This window comes from Phodopus roborovskii, unplaced genomic scaffold (genome assembly GCF_943737965.1).
Source record: "Phodopus roborovskii unplaced genomic scaffold, PHOROB, whole genome shotgun sequence".
NCBI lineage: Eukaryota > Metazoa > Chordata > Mammalia > Rodentia > Cricetidae > Phodopus > Phodopus roborovskii.
Window position 1 is genome coordinate 4,794,872 of NW_026126418.1, and position 13,749 is coordinate 4,808,620.

Sequence of the window (13,749 nt, forward strand, 5' to 3'; positions counted from 1 at the left end):
GACATTATTTCTGGGTGGTTTTTGTCAAGATGTTTCTGGAATCAGCATTACAATCAGTAGACTACACAAAGAAGGTCCATGCTCACCAATATGACTGGGCATCATCCACTGAGGACTGTATTAGTTACTTTTCTCTCCGTGCTGTGACAAAATTCCCATCAAAAGCACCTTAAGGTGCTTATTTGGCTCAGTATTTTGTTATTATAGCCCTTATTGGTAGGTAGGAAAGTCCTAACCACTGGAGTCTGAGGCAGCTGATCACATTGCATCCTGGAAGAAGGGAATGAAGAGGTGAGAGAGAGAGAGAGAGAGAGAGAGAGAGAGAGAGAGAGAGAGAGAGAGAACTCAGTTCCCCTTCTCCTTTTCATTCTGCCTAGGATCTCAGTGCTCCGAATACACCTTCCTATATTTGAATATTCCCCACTTTAGTTAACCCAATCAATAAACTCCCTCACACGCTTGCCCAGAAATTTGCCTGTCTCTTAGATGATTCTAGATCCCGTCAAGTTGGTACTATTACCAGTCATAAAGACCCATGTTGAACATAAATGTGAGAAAAGTGTGAATTCTCAGGTCTTGGTTGCTCTTCATGATCTGGGGCATTGTTCCCTCCTGTTTTCAGATATTGCCTGTTCTTGGAAATTGGGGTTTATTCCTTGAACTTTGTTTTGAGGGTTAGGGTGAGCCATTGAAGAGTTCAAGAAGCTGCCTGAGATGACCAGAACACACTAACGCAAAGAAAGTTTTATTTTTTTTTTCAAAGTTTAACAATAACAGCCCAACATGGCAGGAAAGTCTTAGCCACTGGAGTCTGAAGCAGCTGATCATGTTGTATCCCATTAGGAAGCAGAGAGGGAGAGAGGGAGTGAGGGAGAGACACTTATGGCAATAGTGTGTTGTGGAACATTATTTTAACTGGGCAAGGATGTGTTACTTTTGTTTATGCTGCATAATATTACTTTAATTGTACAAAGATGTGTTACCTTTGTTTATTCTGCATTTGTTTAGTTATGTGAAAAATGTGTTGCATCTGTTTCATCTTGCCTGCCTAAGGACCTGATTGGTCTAATAAAGAGATGAACAGACAATAGCTGGGCAGAAGGGGGAAAGGTGAAGCCCATGAGCAGAGAGAATAAATTGGAAGAGAAATCTAGACTTGAGACAGAAAAGGAACAAGGAGGAGAAAACAAAGGATATGCCAGGGCAAGAAACCAGGCAGCTGCTGCCAGCCAGCCAGACACGAGAAGCTGTGAAAGGAAGATATATAGAAGAAAAGAAAAATAAAAAGCTAGAGGTAAAAGGTAGATAAACAAGTTAATTTAAGTAGTGGGGCAGTGGTGGTGCATGCCTTTAATCCCAGCACTCTGGGAGGCAGAGGTAGTTGGATCTCTGTGAGTTTGAGGCCAGTCTGGTATACAAAGCTACATAGAGAAACCCTGGCTGGGAAAACAAGCAAGCAAGCAAGCAAACAAACAAACAAAGAGCTAGGCAGAAATGAGCTTAAGCTAGGCTGGGCATTTGGGAGCTGATTGGTGACCCAAAAGAAAAAGTCTGGTACAACAATGGCCTCTCTTTTTCCTACATTCACATTTGCCTCTCTCAAATCTATTTTCTGCAAAGCAACCAGAGTGAGCTTTAAAAAATACAGATCTGATTAGACCAATATATCCCGTTTCACTCTCCTGGGGTTGAAAATGAGGTCACATTCCTCTGAGTGCTCAATCAGATGACTTCAGGCCTTCAACTTGTTTCCCTTGTGTGATAATTTCAGATTCCAGAGGTTCAGATTGTCTTAATAAACAGAACTGGAAATTATTTTTCACTTGCTGTGACTGCCAGTAAAACATGGGATTCTACCTAGTCTTCTGGCATTCGGAGACCTTATTCTTTGTAGTGTGATTTCTATGGCCAGATGTAACCAAAGAACCAGGATGGTATCTAATCAGTGGAAGGTGGTGCTTTGATGATTTGGGGACCCAAAAGTATTTACTTCTAGAAGGAGGAAAAGAAAGCCAACTTTTGAAAGTGTTCAGTTATGACGGCTCAGTGTCACAGGCTTAGGATCCAAACATTCTCTCTCTTACCATACACATCTCTTTGTTCATTCAGGGGTGAGTTCTGATTTGTGTTGGCATCTGTTGGAGGCAAAGCCCTAATGGTTTTGTGGCATGTAGTTAGATTGTTTCTATCTATCTGCGTGAGAGGTCCAAGAGCATACGGTGCCACAGAAGGGGAAGGCAGAGCCCTACCCAACCCTTAGGTATCTGAAGCCTATGTGTGTGATCAAGTGTTGTCTGAGAGGCATCATTGCCTCAGCTGATCTTTAACCAGACTATGCTTAATTCTCATCTAAGTTTTGTATTTGCTTCTTTACCTGACCACTAATTCAATTTAGAAACTTCAAATATCCCAGAAGTGGGCCAAGGGTGGTGGTACAAACTTTTAATCCAAGTCCTTGAGAGGCAGAGACAGTCAGATTTCTGAGTTTGAGGCCAACCTGGTCTACATAGTGAGTTTGGGGACAACCAGGGCTATGTAGAAAAAAAAAAAAGAAGAAGAAAAAGAAAAACTGTCTCAAAATAAAACAAAAAACAAAACAACAAACAAAATGAAACCAAAAAACAACAACCAAGCAAACAAATCACCCACTGAGCCATCTCTCTAATCCTGAAAAGAAAGAGTGCTTAGAGTCTAGGACCTATGAACCAAGAGTCAATTGCTAAGTGTCAGAAACTGTGAAATGTCTAGAATTTTATACATGCATTTTCCAGTGAGATGATCTAAAGTTTTCACAAGAATGTCAGGGAATATATTTCCATAGCAAGGCTAACACCATGCTTTTATGTGCCTACTTTATTTGATTCTTCATTACGTAGACTCATCCACATTGTAAAATATAACAATGATCTACTTGCTCTTGAAGTAGTGGTTCATGACTTTAATCCCAGCTTTTTAGACTTGAATTCAAGGCCAGTCTGGCCTACAAGGAAAGCCCCAGTCCAATCCGGGTTACACAGAGATAGCTTGTTTCAAACATGTGTTTTCCCTACTCCAATAATTTCACTTTTTTTTTTTTCATGAGAGGACTGGAGAGATAGCTGAGCAAGTAAGAGCACTGGCTGTTCTTCCCAGATTCCTAGACCTCACATGGCAGCTTTCAACTGTCTGTAACTACACTCCAGGGGATCCAACACCTTCTTCTGGTTTCTAAGGATACTGTACACACATGGTGCATAGAAATCCATACAGGCAAATATCCATACACATAAAAGAGAAAGATAAGTAAAAACTTAAAAATCACTTGTATCCTCTGGCTATCTATGGTCTTCAGGCTTGCAGTATCAGCATCACTATGAGCCCCAGAGGCCCCATATTAAGCACATCTAAGTGTAGGATTGACTACTCTAGATAATTAGCTATACAGGGGTGGGTCCATAGGCAGTGCTTTCAATTTTGTTTTTATTGTCTTATTGATGTGGGTGCTTTGTCTGCATGTGTGTCTGGTGCTAGAAGAGGCCACAAGGTGTTGGGTCCCTTGGAATTGGAGTTACAGATGGTTGTGAGCCCCCCACTTGGATGCTGGAAATTTAATCCAGGTCCTCAGGAAGATCATGCAGAGCTCTTAACCTGTAAGCCATCTCTACAGCACAAGTCATCCTTTTAAGGAGCCTTGAGTATATGAAACTCTTCCAGTCTTCACACCACACATCCATCTCACTACTTGCTGAGTCACCTTCCTTTTTCTTACCCTAAGCATCCATTCACCATTCTGTGTGCATTCCTCTCCCAACTGATTTCTCTCAACATTTTGTCTCCCACCTTGCAATGTTTGCTTCTTTCCTGGACTCCATCCCCTAAAACCTTGAGGAGTTCTCTGCAGAAATGAAGCTCAGATCTCCAGAATATCCTAAAATCTGCCTGAAGGCACCTCATGCAGCTCCAGCCAGAAAACCTGCCATCTTGAAGAACATGGCTCCTGCTGTAGAGACCCCAGCTGTCTACTCACTTCCCAGAAATCCTGGGACCTCTTTTACCTTGGAAAAAGAGAAAAATACCTTCCTCTCAAGGAGCCTGGTAAGGAGGACCTCTTCAAGACGTGTAACATCCCCATCATCTCACCAGCATTCCTGTGCTGTATACTTTGACTATTGAGCCTGACTCCAGGACGGAGTCTGTAGAACTTCGGTTCTGCCTCTACCTCCACCCTGGGTTTGCTTTGGCTTTGAAGGGCCAGGAGTGTAGCATGAATTATAATTGTTCCTAATAATAAAAACTCAGACTGGATGGTGGTGGTGGCGCATGCCTTTAATCCCAGCACTTGGAAGGCAGAGGCAGGTGGATCTCATGGAATTTGAGGCAAGCCAGGACTATTACAATGAGAAACCCTGCCTCAAAAAACCCAAAATAATAATAAATAATAATATAAAGACAGATATTGAAGTTAATGCTGAAGTTCAGAGAACCAAAGTGGCCAGCCACTAGAGAGTTCTTTCTTCTACCAATGCTCAGATCAAGGGGCAATCCTATCCTCAGACTGATTAGACTCCACATCTCCTCAGACTGCACTGTTTTGTCTCCTCCTGCCTTATAGTCCTCTCTCTACCCAGCCATATCACTCCTGTCTCTACCTCTCTAGTACTGGGATTAAAGGTGTACCACTCCAAGTGCTGGGATCATCTTTGTGTGAACTCTGTTTCTCATTTAGACTGGATCAATTTCATGTATCTCAAGGTGGCTCTGTCTCCCAAGTGCTAGGATAAAAGGTGTGTACCACCACTGCCTGGCCTCTATGCTAACTAGTGTGGCTAGCTTTGTATTCTGATCTTTAGGCAAGCTTTTTTTGTTAGATCATAAATAATCACAACACAGGAGCCTTGCTGGGAGTTTCATCTCTGGTGTGTTCAATGTTGAGATCCCCAAAGTTCCTAAGATACCCTGTGTTCCAGACCACAGTCAATGATGGTGAAAGGAAAACGAAAGGTTTCAGAGATCCAGAAACTAGAGTGGCATGGCCATGAATGCTGAGTCTGAAGCTGCTAAACAGTTTGATCTTCTGGTCAAATGAGATAAAGTGGGGATGTATCTGGCCAGACTTTTGCTTCTCCTCATTTATACTGCCCTTCAAATGGAACAAGGCATTTATCTTCATTGACTGTATCAGGGCAGCCCTTCATTATGTTGTAAAATGGTCACTTTGGTCTTTCTAGAGCACTGGGGGTGAGAACCACTATTGCTCTGCTCCAACTATGACAGATGGCCTCATGGGATATGACTGACCTTGAGCTGTCCCTTTGTAGTTTCCCTCTTTGGGTGGCTTGGAGCCCAGCCACCAGCCAATCTGTGTAGAGGCTTTGGGTTTTTCTTCAGTCCTTTAGAGAGTCTGAAAAGGGAATTCAGGGCTAGATACATTTGTACTCTTCGGGAAGAAGCTAGACCTAGAGCATGTGGGGTCTGAAATGTGCAGGACTGAGGTAGCCATAGTTGAGTTGAGCACAAGCATTGGTTGGCTATGTGGGAACTGTTAAACATCTGTTCTGCAGTTGACATGTTGGGCAATGGGGGTAGGTATATTTCATGGTGCAGTCCAGATCAGTCTCTGCTTGGTTGCCTGCATGGGGGCAAGGAGTGAGCCCTCCATTTCTTTCAAAATGAGCAGCACAGTGTGGTCACTGTGAGATGTTGGTTGAAAGATTCCGTTCCCATGAGCATTTTGCAACTATACTTGTCGAGTTCCAGGCAGATTTTCTCACATGCTAGAAAGCTGTGCAGCTTCCACTGTTAGCTTGGATATTATGCTTTCACGAGACCACTCCCCAGGGAGGTGCTGGTAGTGGAAAGATGTGGGGTATCTTACAATTTTACAAAGAGGTAACCTACTTTTTCTTTCCTCAGTATGGTTTTGAAGACTGCCCTATTCACTTCCATATGGCAGGCCATTTATTTGACTTCACATTTTTAAGTTCAAGGGAGAATGTAAGGGGAGTGGGAAAAGACTGGCAAATAAATGCCAGTGAGGTGAGTGTATGGTTATGCTATCAGATAGAGGATACCAGCCTGACAGGAATAAAGGCACGGGAGCTGTGGGGGAGGTGGGAGGGTGGGATGGGGGGGTGGGGGAGAACATGTCAGTTCAATGCCTTATACTATCAAACCTTGGAGCAGGCCCCTTGGCCAGGGCAGACACAAGTAATTTTGAGTGGAGTTGATCCTTTGTGAAGAACTGTGTAGTGTAAGAGAAAACTGGGTTTTAATTTCGAACAAATCATTAAGGAATAAATGTGTTTGGGGCTCAATCGGAAGTCCCAGCATTATATTAACTAGGATTGGTGACACATGCCTGTAATTCCAGCATTTGAGAGTTGGAGGAAGGATCACGAGTTCAGGTCAGAGGTAGAGAGAAGACTGTTTCAGGGACCATACTGCCTTTTCAGAAGACTTGAGTTCTAGTCCCAGCACTCACATTGGGCTGCTCTAAAATATCTAACTCGAGCTCTAGGGTATGTGATGCCCTTTTCTGGTCTCCACTGGTACCTACACTCACATGCATGTACCTACACATATACACATAATTAAAAATATGTGTATTTTTACTCCTTGGCTACACAATGAATTTGAGGCCAGACCAGGCTACTTAGATCCTGTCCTGTCTTACAAAAAAAAAAAAAAAAAAAAAAAAAACTTGGGAAAAGTTAAAAAACAGAAAACAAACCCTATTCTTCACATACTGCATCTTTCTTTACACAACACAAAGCTCTATATCAAGGACTAACGTCACAATTAAGAAAAGTGTACAAACTGGGCAGTAGTGGCACATACTTTTAATCTCAGCACTCAGGAGGCAGAGGCCAGGCCAGTCTGGTCTACAAAGCTACACAGAGAAACCCTGTCTCAAAAATCCAAAATAAAAATAAAAAAAAGGTGTACATAAGAAAACATATATTGGAAAAAAAATTCTAGGCTAAGACAGCAAAGAGACAGTATGGATCACCTGTGGTAACCAGTATCAAAATGGTGTACTAATATGGAAGACATATTGACAAAGTATTTGTGGCAGACATATTTCTTCTGAAAACACAGAGCTGAAAAGGCAGAGCTTAGGTTAAATAGTAGCTTGTGGGGGTATTAGGAAAAGTGTACTTCTGATTTGCATTATGACTGAAAACAGTTGAGAGTGGAAGAGCCTTATTTGTACATGCAATGAGGTTCACACTTTCACCAGGTTTCTCACTGTCAAGCTGATGCAAAGATGTACTTGATGACATTATCCAGAATTTGGTAGGCTGGGGTAGGAGGACTGTCATGAGTTTACAGCCAACCTGGGCTATATAATGAGTTCAAGGCCAGCCTAGGCTACATAGTGAGGGTGTGTGTTGTGTGTATAAAATAACCAGCCAAAGGGGGGGGGTATTAATTAGCAGTTTATTCAAATTGAAGTGGCTGGATAATTTTACTAAAACTATTTAAGTACTTTTGTTATTCAATGTCACTGTGGAAACATAAGAAAGCTGTGGTCTCAGGTATTAAATTGAATATCTGCTTGGGAAATCTGGGTTGTTAAAATGCATTATTGTGCACAGTACCAAAGTTTGAGGACACTTGGCAAGTGTTTTCCACCAGTGTTTTGTACTCTCCCTTGGGTTTGTTAAAACACCTTTTATATATTTATTTTTTCACCAAAACATTGATTTCATTATATGGCTCTGGAGAAAAAAAAAAGGTTAAAATACAGCAGTGATTTAAAGTTTTGCATAAACATTTCCCTTTCTGTTAAACAGGAAATGGACATATTGGTTTACAGAGGTCATTGCATTAGGCTAGGCAGGAAGTCAGTCTAAAGATGCAGCTTTCCCTTAAATGTTTTGGTTTTCCTGGCGTTGCTGTTACTGCAAGAATATCAGAACAAGCTGGGCAGTAGTGGGCATGCTGTTAATCTCAGCAGAGGCAGGCGGATCTCAGTGAGTTTGAGGCCAGCCTGGTCTACAGAGCTAGTTCCAAGACAGAGCTGTTACACAGAGAAATCCTATTTGGAAAAAACAAAAAACAAAATAAAAAATCAGAACAGAAAGAAAAGGGGGAACTGAGATGATTATGGAATGTGAAACCATAACAACTACATGTGTTCACCAGAGTACACTGAGTTTCCCAACCAGACCTTTGACAGAATATCATCTCTTGATCCTCCTACTTGAAGCTGAATATTGTTTCATGTAACTCTGGTGTATGTCACATGTCTCCTAGAGCCAGGCATGGTGAAGTGTGCTTGTAATCCCATCACTCGGGAGGCTTTGGTAGTAGGAGTTCAAACTGGTCTGAGCTACATAGTGAGATCCTGTCTTAAAATCCTTCATTCCCCACTACCAGAGATCCCTCTGACAGTCTTATAACATACTGTTCAAAAGCTTCTCTGGCAATCTGATCTACTGAACAACTACTATGATCAGAGCCCTCCGTTGAACTGTGATATGTTTAAGATAGGGACTTGAAAACTTCCATTACAGGAGTCTTTTAGACTTTTTTTTTTTTTTTTTTTTTTTTTTTTTTTTGAGGGACTGACTATATGTGTGGGCATGCACATTCCACCACAAGCATATGAACGTCAGTAATCAATTTGCTGGACTCCATTTTCTCTTTTTATCATGTGGTTCTTGGCAATCAAACTCAGGCTTTCAGGCTAAGGACAAGTGCCTTTTCTCACTGACCCACTTTGCTGGCTTGTATTTTAGATGTTGCACACTCCGTGTTAGTGACTTAACTCTGATTTTCTCTGGCATGAAAGTCACCATTGGAAATGTAACACAACAAATAAGAGGACACAGAGACTGATATTGGGGTTCAAACTTCAAGCTGAAGAACAGAGAAGCAAAGTAACAGGTCACTAGCTCTTACCACTACCTCAAGCTGAATGGGCTGACCCTGCTGCCTCTCCTCAGCATGGAAGGAGAATGGATGCCTGATTAAAGGGAGATCTGGGTGGTCTTAAACTAAGAGATCCATCTACCTCTTAATCCTGAGTCCTAGGATTAAAGGTGTGTACCACTACCTCCTGGCTTGTGGCTGCTAGGATTAAGGTGTGTCCCTGGCTTCTATGGCTTGAGGCTGACTTTGCTTTCTAAATCCTCAGGCAAACTTTAATAAAATATATCACTACAAGAAAATGAATGGGTGCAAATGTGTTCCAATAAAACTTTATAAAAAACAAATCTGGAAGATGACTTAATGTGTATAGAGTTTCTGTCCCACAAGCCAGCTCCCAAATAATATGGAGACTTATGAAAGTTTGACCTATAGCTTAGGCTAGTTCCTAACTCTTATAAATTAACCCATATTTTTATTTATATATGTTCTGCCATGTGGTTTTTACCTCTTAGTCTGTGTGTCCAACTTGTGCCTGAAGTTCTGCCTACACCTCCTGCCTATTGGCTATTCAGCTCTTTATTAAACTGATCAGAAGGCACCTTGCCAAATACACAGCTTCACAGTGTACAAAAAGATTATTCCATAACATTAATGAGTAGGGGCATTTATTTTGCAAGCTAAGAGGCCAGAGTTTGACTCCCAAGCACCCATGTAAAAAGTTGAACATGAGTGTTTGTGTCTGTAACCCCAGAATTGGGGGCAAAGCCAGGAGGTTTTGAGAGTTCTCTGGCAATATAGCCTGGCCAAAACAAAAACTGATTTTCCCTTACAGTGAGAGATACCAACATAAGGCAATAAGGCAAAAATTGGAAAGTCAGTGTTCCTGCTCTGGCCTCTACATGCTTGGGCATAGCTCATCTGTACATGCATGCATCACATACATAATACCTAAAACCATAAAATAAAAATTTGAGGGCACTTGCTTTGAGCCATGCTTCTTTGCCCACCAAGCTGTCTTGCTGGACCTGGTTCAGAATCATCCACAGAGCATGTTAAAACGCATTGTTCTATGGAGAGTTTGCCTACTGGTGCATTTAATGTCTGATCTCAAACAATTTTTCAAAACTCTTCAAAATTCTTAAGGTTTTGTTAAAAATGAAGATATAGTGATAGTGACACTGGTTAGTCTGAATATGATTAGAGTTACAAGTAGCTAAAGATCATATTCTTCTCTGAGCACTAGAATTGTTTTAACCATAGTGCTAAATAAATACAGCTTACTTAAGTCTAATCATACCTACATACAATTGTAGCAAATATTTTGGCTCTACTATTCCAATGTTAAATGGATCCGACCTGTGTCACTGCCTAACTGGTTCTACAATAACAATGTATAATGAATCCAGCTCACCTTACTGCTTGTCCCTGTTTTTGGCTCCCTGGTCTCTTGGCTTCAGTTTTTTTTTTTTTTTTTTTTTTTTTCTTGAGACAGGGTTTCTCTGTGTAGCTCTGGAGCCTATCCTGGAACTTGATTTGTAGACCAGGCTAGCCTCCTGAGTGCTGGGTGTTGGGATTAAAAGGCATGCATCACCACCAAATGATTTAAAACACAAGTTAATGAAACTAACATTCTTCACCTCACTCAGTAAATACTGGCCAGGCCCTTTCTGTGTTTTTATTTCCTACTGCTTGCTTTAGCCACTGTGGAACCCATCACAATTTTTTTCTTTTCTCTTTTCTTGACAGGATCTCATTATGAAGCTCTTGCTTGGTCTGGAACTCAATGTGTATGTAGACTACGCTTGTCTTGAACTCAGAGGCCTGCCTGCCTCTGCCTCTCAAGGGCTGGTACTAAAGGCAGAGGTGCCCATGGGAGTTTCCTCCTAGTTCTTGGTAAATGATGTTCCCTTAATACAAAGGTCCTCCTCTAAGCCTCCCTTCTTTTAGTCTTTGTTCTAAGTACCCCAATATGGCTTTACTGGCCACCACTTTTTTCTCCCCTCATTTTCCTGGTGTTTGTGCACACCAGCTGCTACAAACTTCGTTTAAAAAAAAAAAATCTGTTCTTTTCACCATTCCTAACACTGAAGAGTTCCTAGTAAACCATCATTTGTCCAGTAAATATTTAAATGTACAGATTACAGACTTTACCGCTAACTGGAATTTCTCAAGGCCACAGGTTGCTCTTGTTTCTCCAGGAAACACTACATCTCAGGATGTATTGGTGCCAGCCGGTATTATTCACTTTAATCCCCAGGGTACAGTGACTTTTGTAGAATCCTCTTCTAAATCTTTTCGTGGAATTTAAATTATAAATTGGTCATTCACTGTTGTCATACAACACTATGCTGAATTTTCCACGGATCATATTCCTTTCAGTACATTTTTCTAGAGCACCCATTTCCTACTCATTGTTCACTCCACCCCCCCCCACCTTTGCCCACCCCTAACCTGCTTGGATAATTCCCTTGTATAAAAGTCCCTAGCCCTCCATCTAGCATAGTCTTTGAAGTTTTGGGTAAAACCTAAAACGAAGGGGGCAAGCAGAGAAATTCATGATAGGCCCTGGACTTGTTATCTATCTCAGGGTAGGTGAAGACGGTTTTTAACATGACCTGAGGAATTTTAGAACACCAAACAGCCATTAAGGATGTTAATTCTTCACGGATTCTACAGAGAATGCCTAGGTTACTGGATGATTGTTATGTGGCCAGTTGTCTTTTTTTTCGGACTTTTTAGGGTGAGTTTGCTTGCTGTGCATATAGGAGGAATTCTAGAAGCTTGGATTGCACCACCCACCCCACGCACCCCTTACTTTCAGAAACCTTCGCCTCCCCCAACCCCCTCCTCCCCCAAATAAGGGCTCTACAAGGGGCAGTCCCCGGCTCCGGAGCCAGCCTCTTGACACCTTTTGTGGCAGTATGGCTGTCAAGTGATTCTGCCTGAAGGACCCCGGCTTAGATTTCACTCAAAACTCAAGGCACTGCTGTAGCGGCCTCCGACGGGGTTACTGTGAAGATCTGCAGAGTGGCAGGCACCCGACGCAGAGGTTCCGGCCAGGCGGGGACGCGGCTCGGCGATCTCTCCTGACAGGCGTTCACGACGGGCAGCCCCAGCGGCTTGAAGGGCCCTGCTCCCTATTGCTCCCGCCCCCTGGCTTCCCCCTCCCGTCAGAGCGCTCCCTGGCTAAGTCCCTCCCGCGCCGGCTCTTGTCCCACTAGGAGCAGCTCAGTGCAGCGGGGACAGGGCGAAGCAGTCTGCGCCCACGGAGCGCACGCCTCTGCTCGCAACGCAGCGCCACCCTTGCCCCCGTCGGCTGTCCACTCCAGACGTCCAGCGGCTCCGCGCGCGCACGGTGAGCGCCATCCCGGACCAAAGGCGCCGAAGGGGAAGAAGGCCGCTGCGCCCGAGTGTCCTTTCTACCTTCGGAGCGGCCCGAGCAGCTCGCTCAAGCCCTCCCCACCCCCACCCCGGTCACTCCCAGTGCCCTTCTCCACGCCTGGCCCTGACCTCTGTCCCTCTCGTTCGCAAGGCAACGGGTGCCGCCCGACCCGATGGGGACCGTTGCCCTGGCGGTTGGCGGCGGGCCGTGCCAGGCCCCGCCCCCGGCGCGAGCTCGGTGCCCCGGGGCGGGCGGGAAGGGGGGAGGGGCGGGCGTCCGGGCGCCCCGCTGGCGGGTCGCGCGCGTGCCCGCGGGCCCCTTCCTGCCGGCGCCGCGCGCCTCCCCCTCCCCCACCACGCGCGCAGCCTCCCGCCCGCCCGCTGCGCGTTTTGTCCCGCGTCTCGCCCCGTCCGTCTCCTGACTCGCTGCTCTTGTCCTTCCCTCCCGCTTTTTTCTCTCCTCTTCTTGCTCTAAAAGATGCCCTCGGCCACCAGCCACAGTGGAAGCGGCAGCAAGTCGTCGGGGCCGCCGCCGCCGTCCGGTACCTCCGGGAGTGAGGCGGCGGCCGGGGCAGCTGCGCCGCCTTCTCAGCATCCGGCAACCGGCACCGGCGCGGTTCAGACCGAGGCCATGAAGCAGATTCTCGGGGTGATCGACAAGAAACTTCGGAACCTGGAGAAGAAAAAGGTGCGAGGATATAACGGAGAGGGAGGGCTTATGGCTCCAGCCCCACGCCTGCCTCCGCGGTGGACGGAGCTTCGAGCCCAGAAAACGGGCGCCTCGGGGAGGTGCCTGTCACCTGACCCGAGCGCGGCGCTGCCTCTAGGCCTCGGTTACTCCCATCACGTCGTGTCGGGCCTTGTCTCCCGGTAACGGGCTACCATTGCCGGCACATGCTCCGAATCCGAGGCCCGACGTCTGACGGAGGCCATGGGGAAGAACCAGCGTGCCTGGTCGGCCCGTTGCCTGGTGGAGTAGAGAGGCGCATGCCTTGTAGCAGTAGCGTTTGCCTCTTACCTCGGCTCCAGGCCGGTGGAATGGCTCTGGCCCCTCTTCCCAGGGAGAAATGTGTGTACTAGGGTTCCAGTCCCGTTAGGCCCTCTTAGAGCGTGGTTTCGCTTGGGTACCCCTGCCCCCTTCCAATGGGCTTCCTACGTTTTCCCCTTTGTTTCGATTGTCTGGGTGCTCCGAACCTCACGCCCAGCCTAGTCACAAGTGGTTTTTTTGTTTGTTTGTTTGTTTGTTTTTGTTTTTTTGCTTTTGCAGCGACTATTTTATTTTTTTTGCTGCTGCAGCGTTCTAAAGGGGCAGGGGGCATCTTCGATTGCGAGAGGGGGGAAGTGGATCTAGATTAGACTGGAGACTGCCTCTGGGTCTCTGGGCACATGGAGTGTCTAACATGGCGGCGGCTGCGGGAGAGGGAAGCGCTTTACAGGAGCTGCATTGTGAGCACAAAGCGAAAGCAGAGGGGGAGGGCAGAGACCAAGCAGCTGCCCCGCCTAGCCTCCCCT

General features: G+C 45.2%; 1 protein-coding gene across 1 annotated transcript in view; it reads left to right on the plus strand.

Annotated features, from left to right (window-relative positions):
• The first annotated feature begins 12,035 nt into the window (after positions 1–12,035).
• Positions 12,036–13,749, plus strand: part of Caprin1 (cell cycle associated protein 1) — a 32,324-nt gene continuing 30,610 nt past the window's right edge. The window contains exons 1-2 of the mRNA XM_051184103.1: positions 12,036–12,211; positions 12,716–12,925. Of these exons, the coding sequence (XP_051040060.1) occupies positions 12,716–12,925 (210 nt within the window). The 5' untranslated portion in view covers positions 12,036–12,211. The remainder of the gene's footprint in view (positions 12,212–12,715; positions 12,926–13,749) is intronic.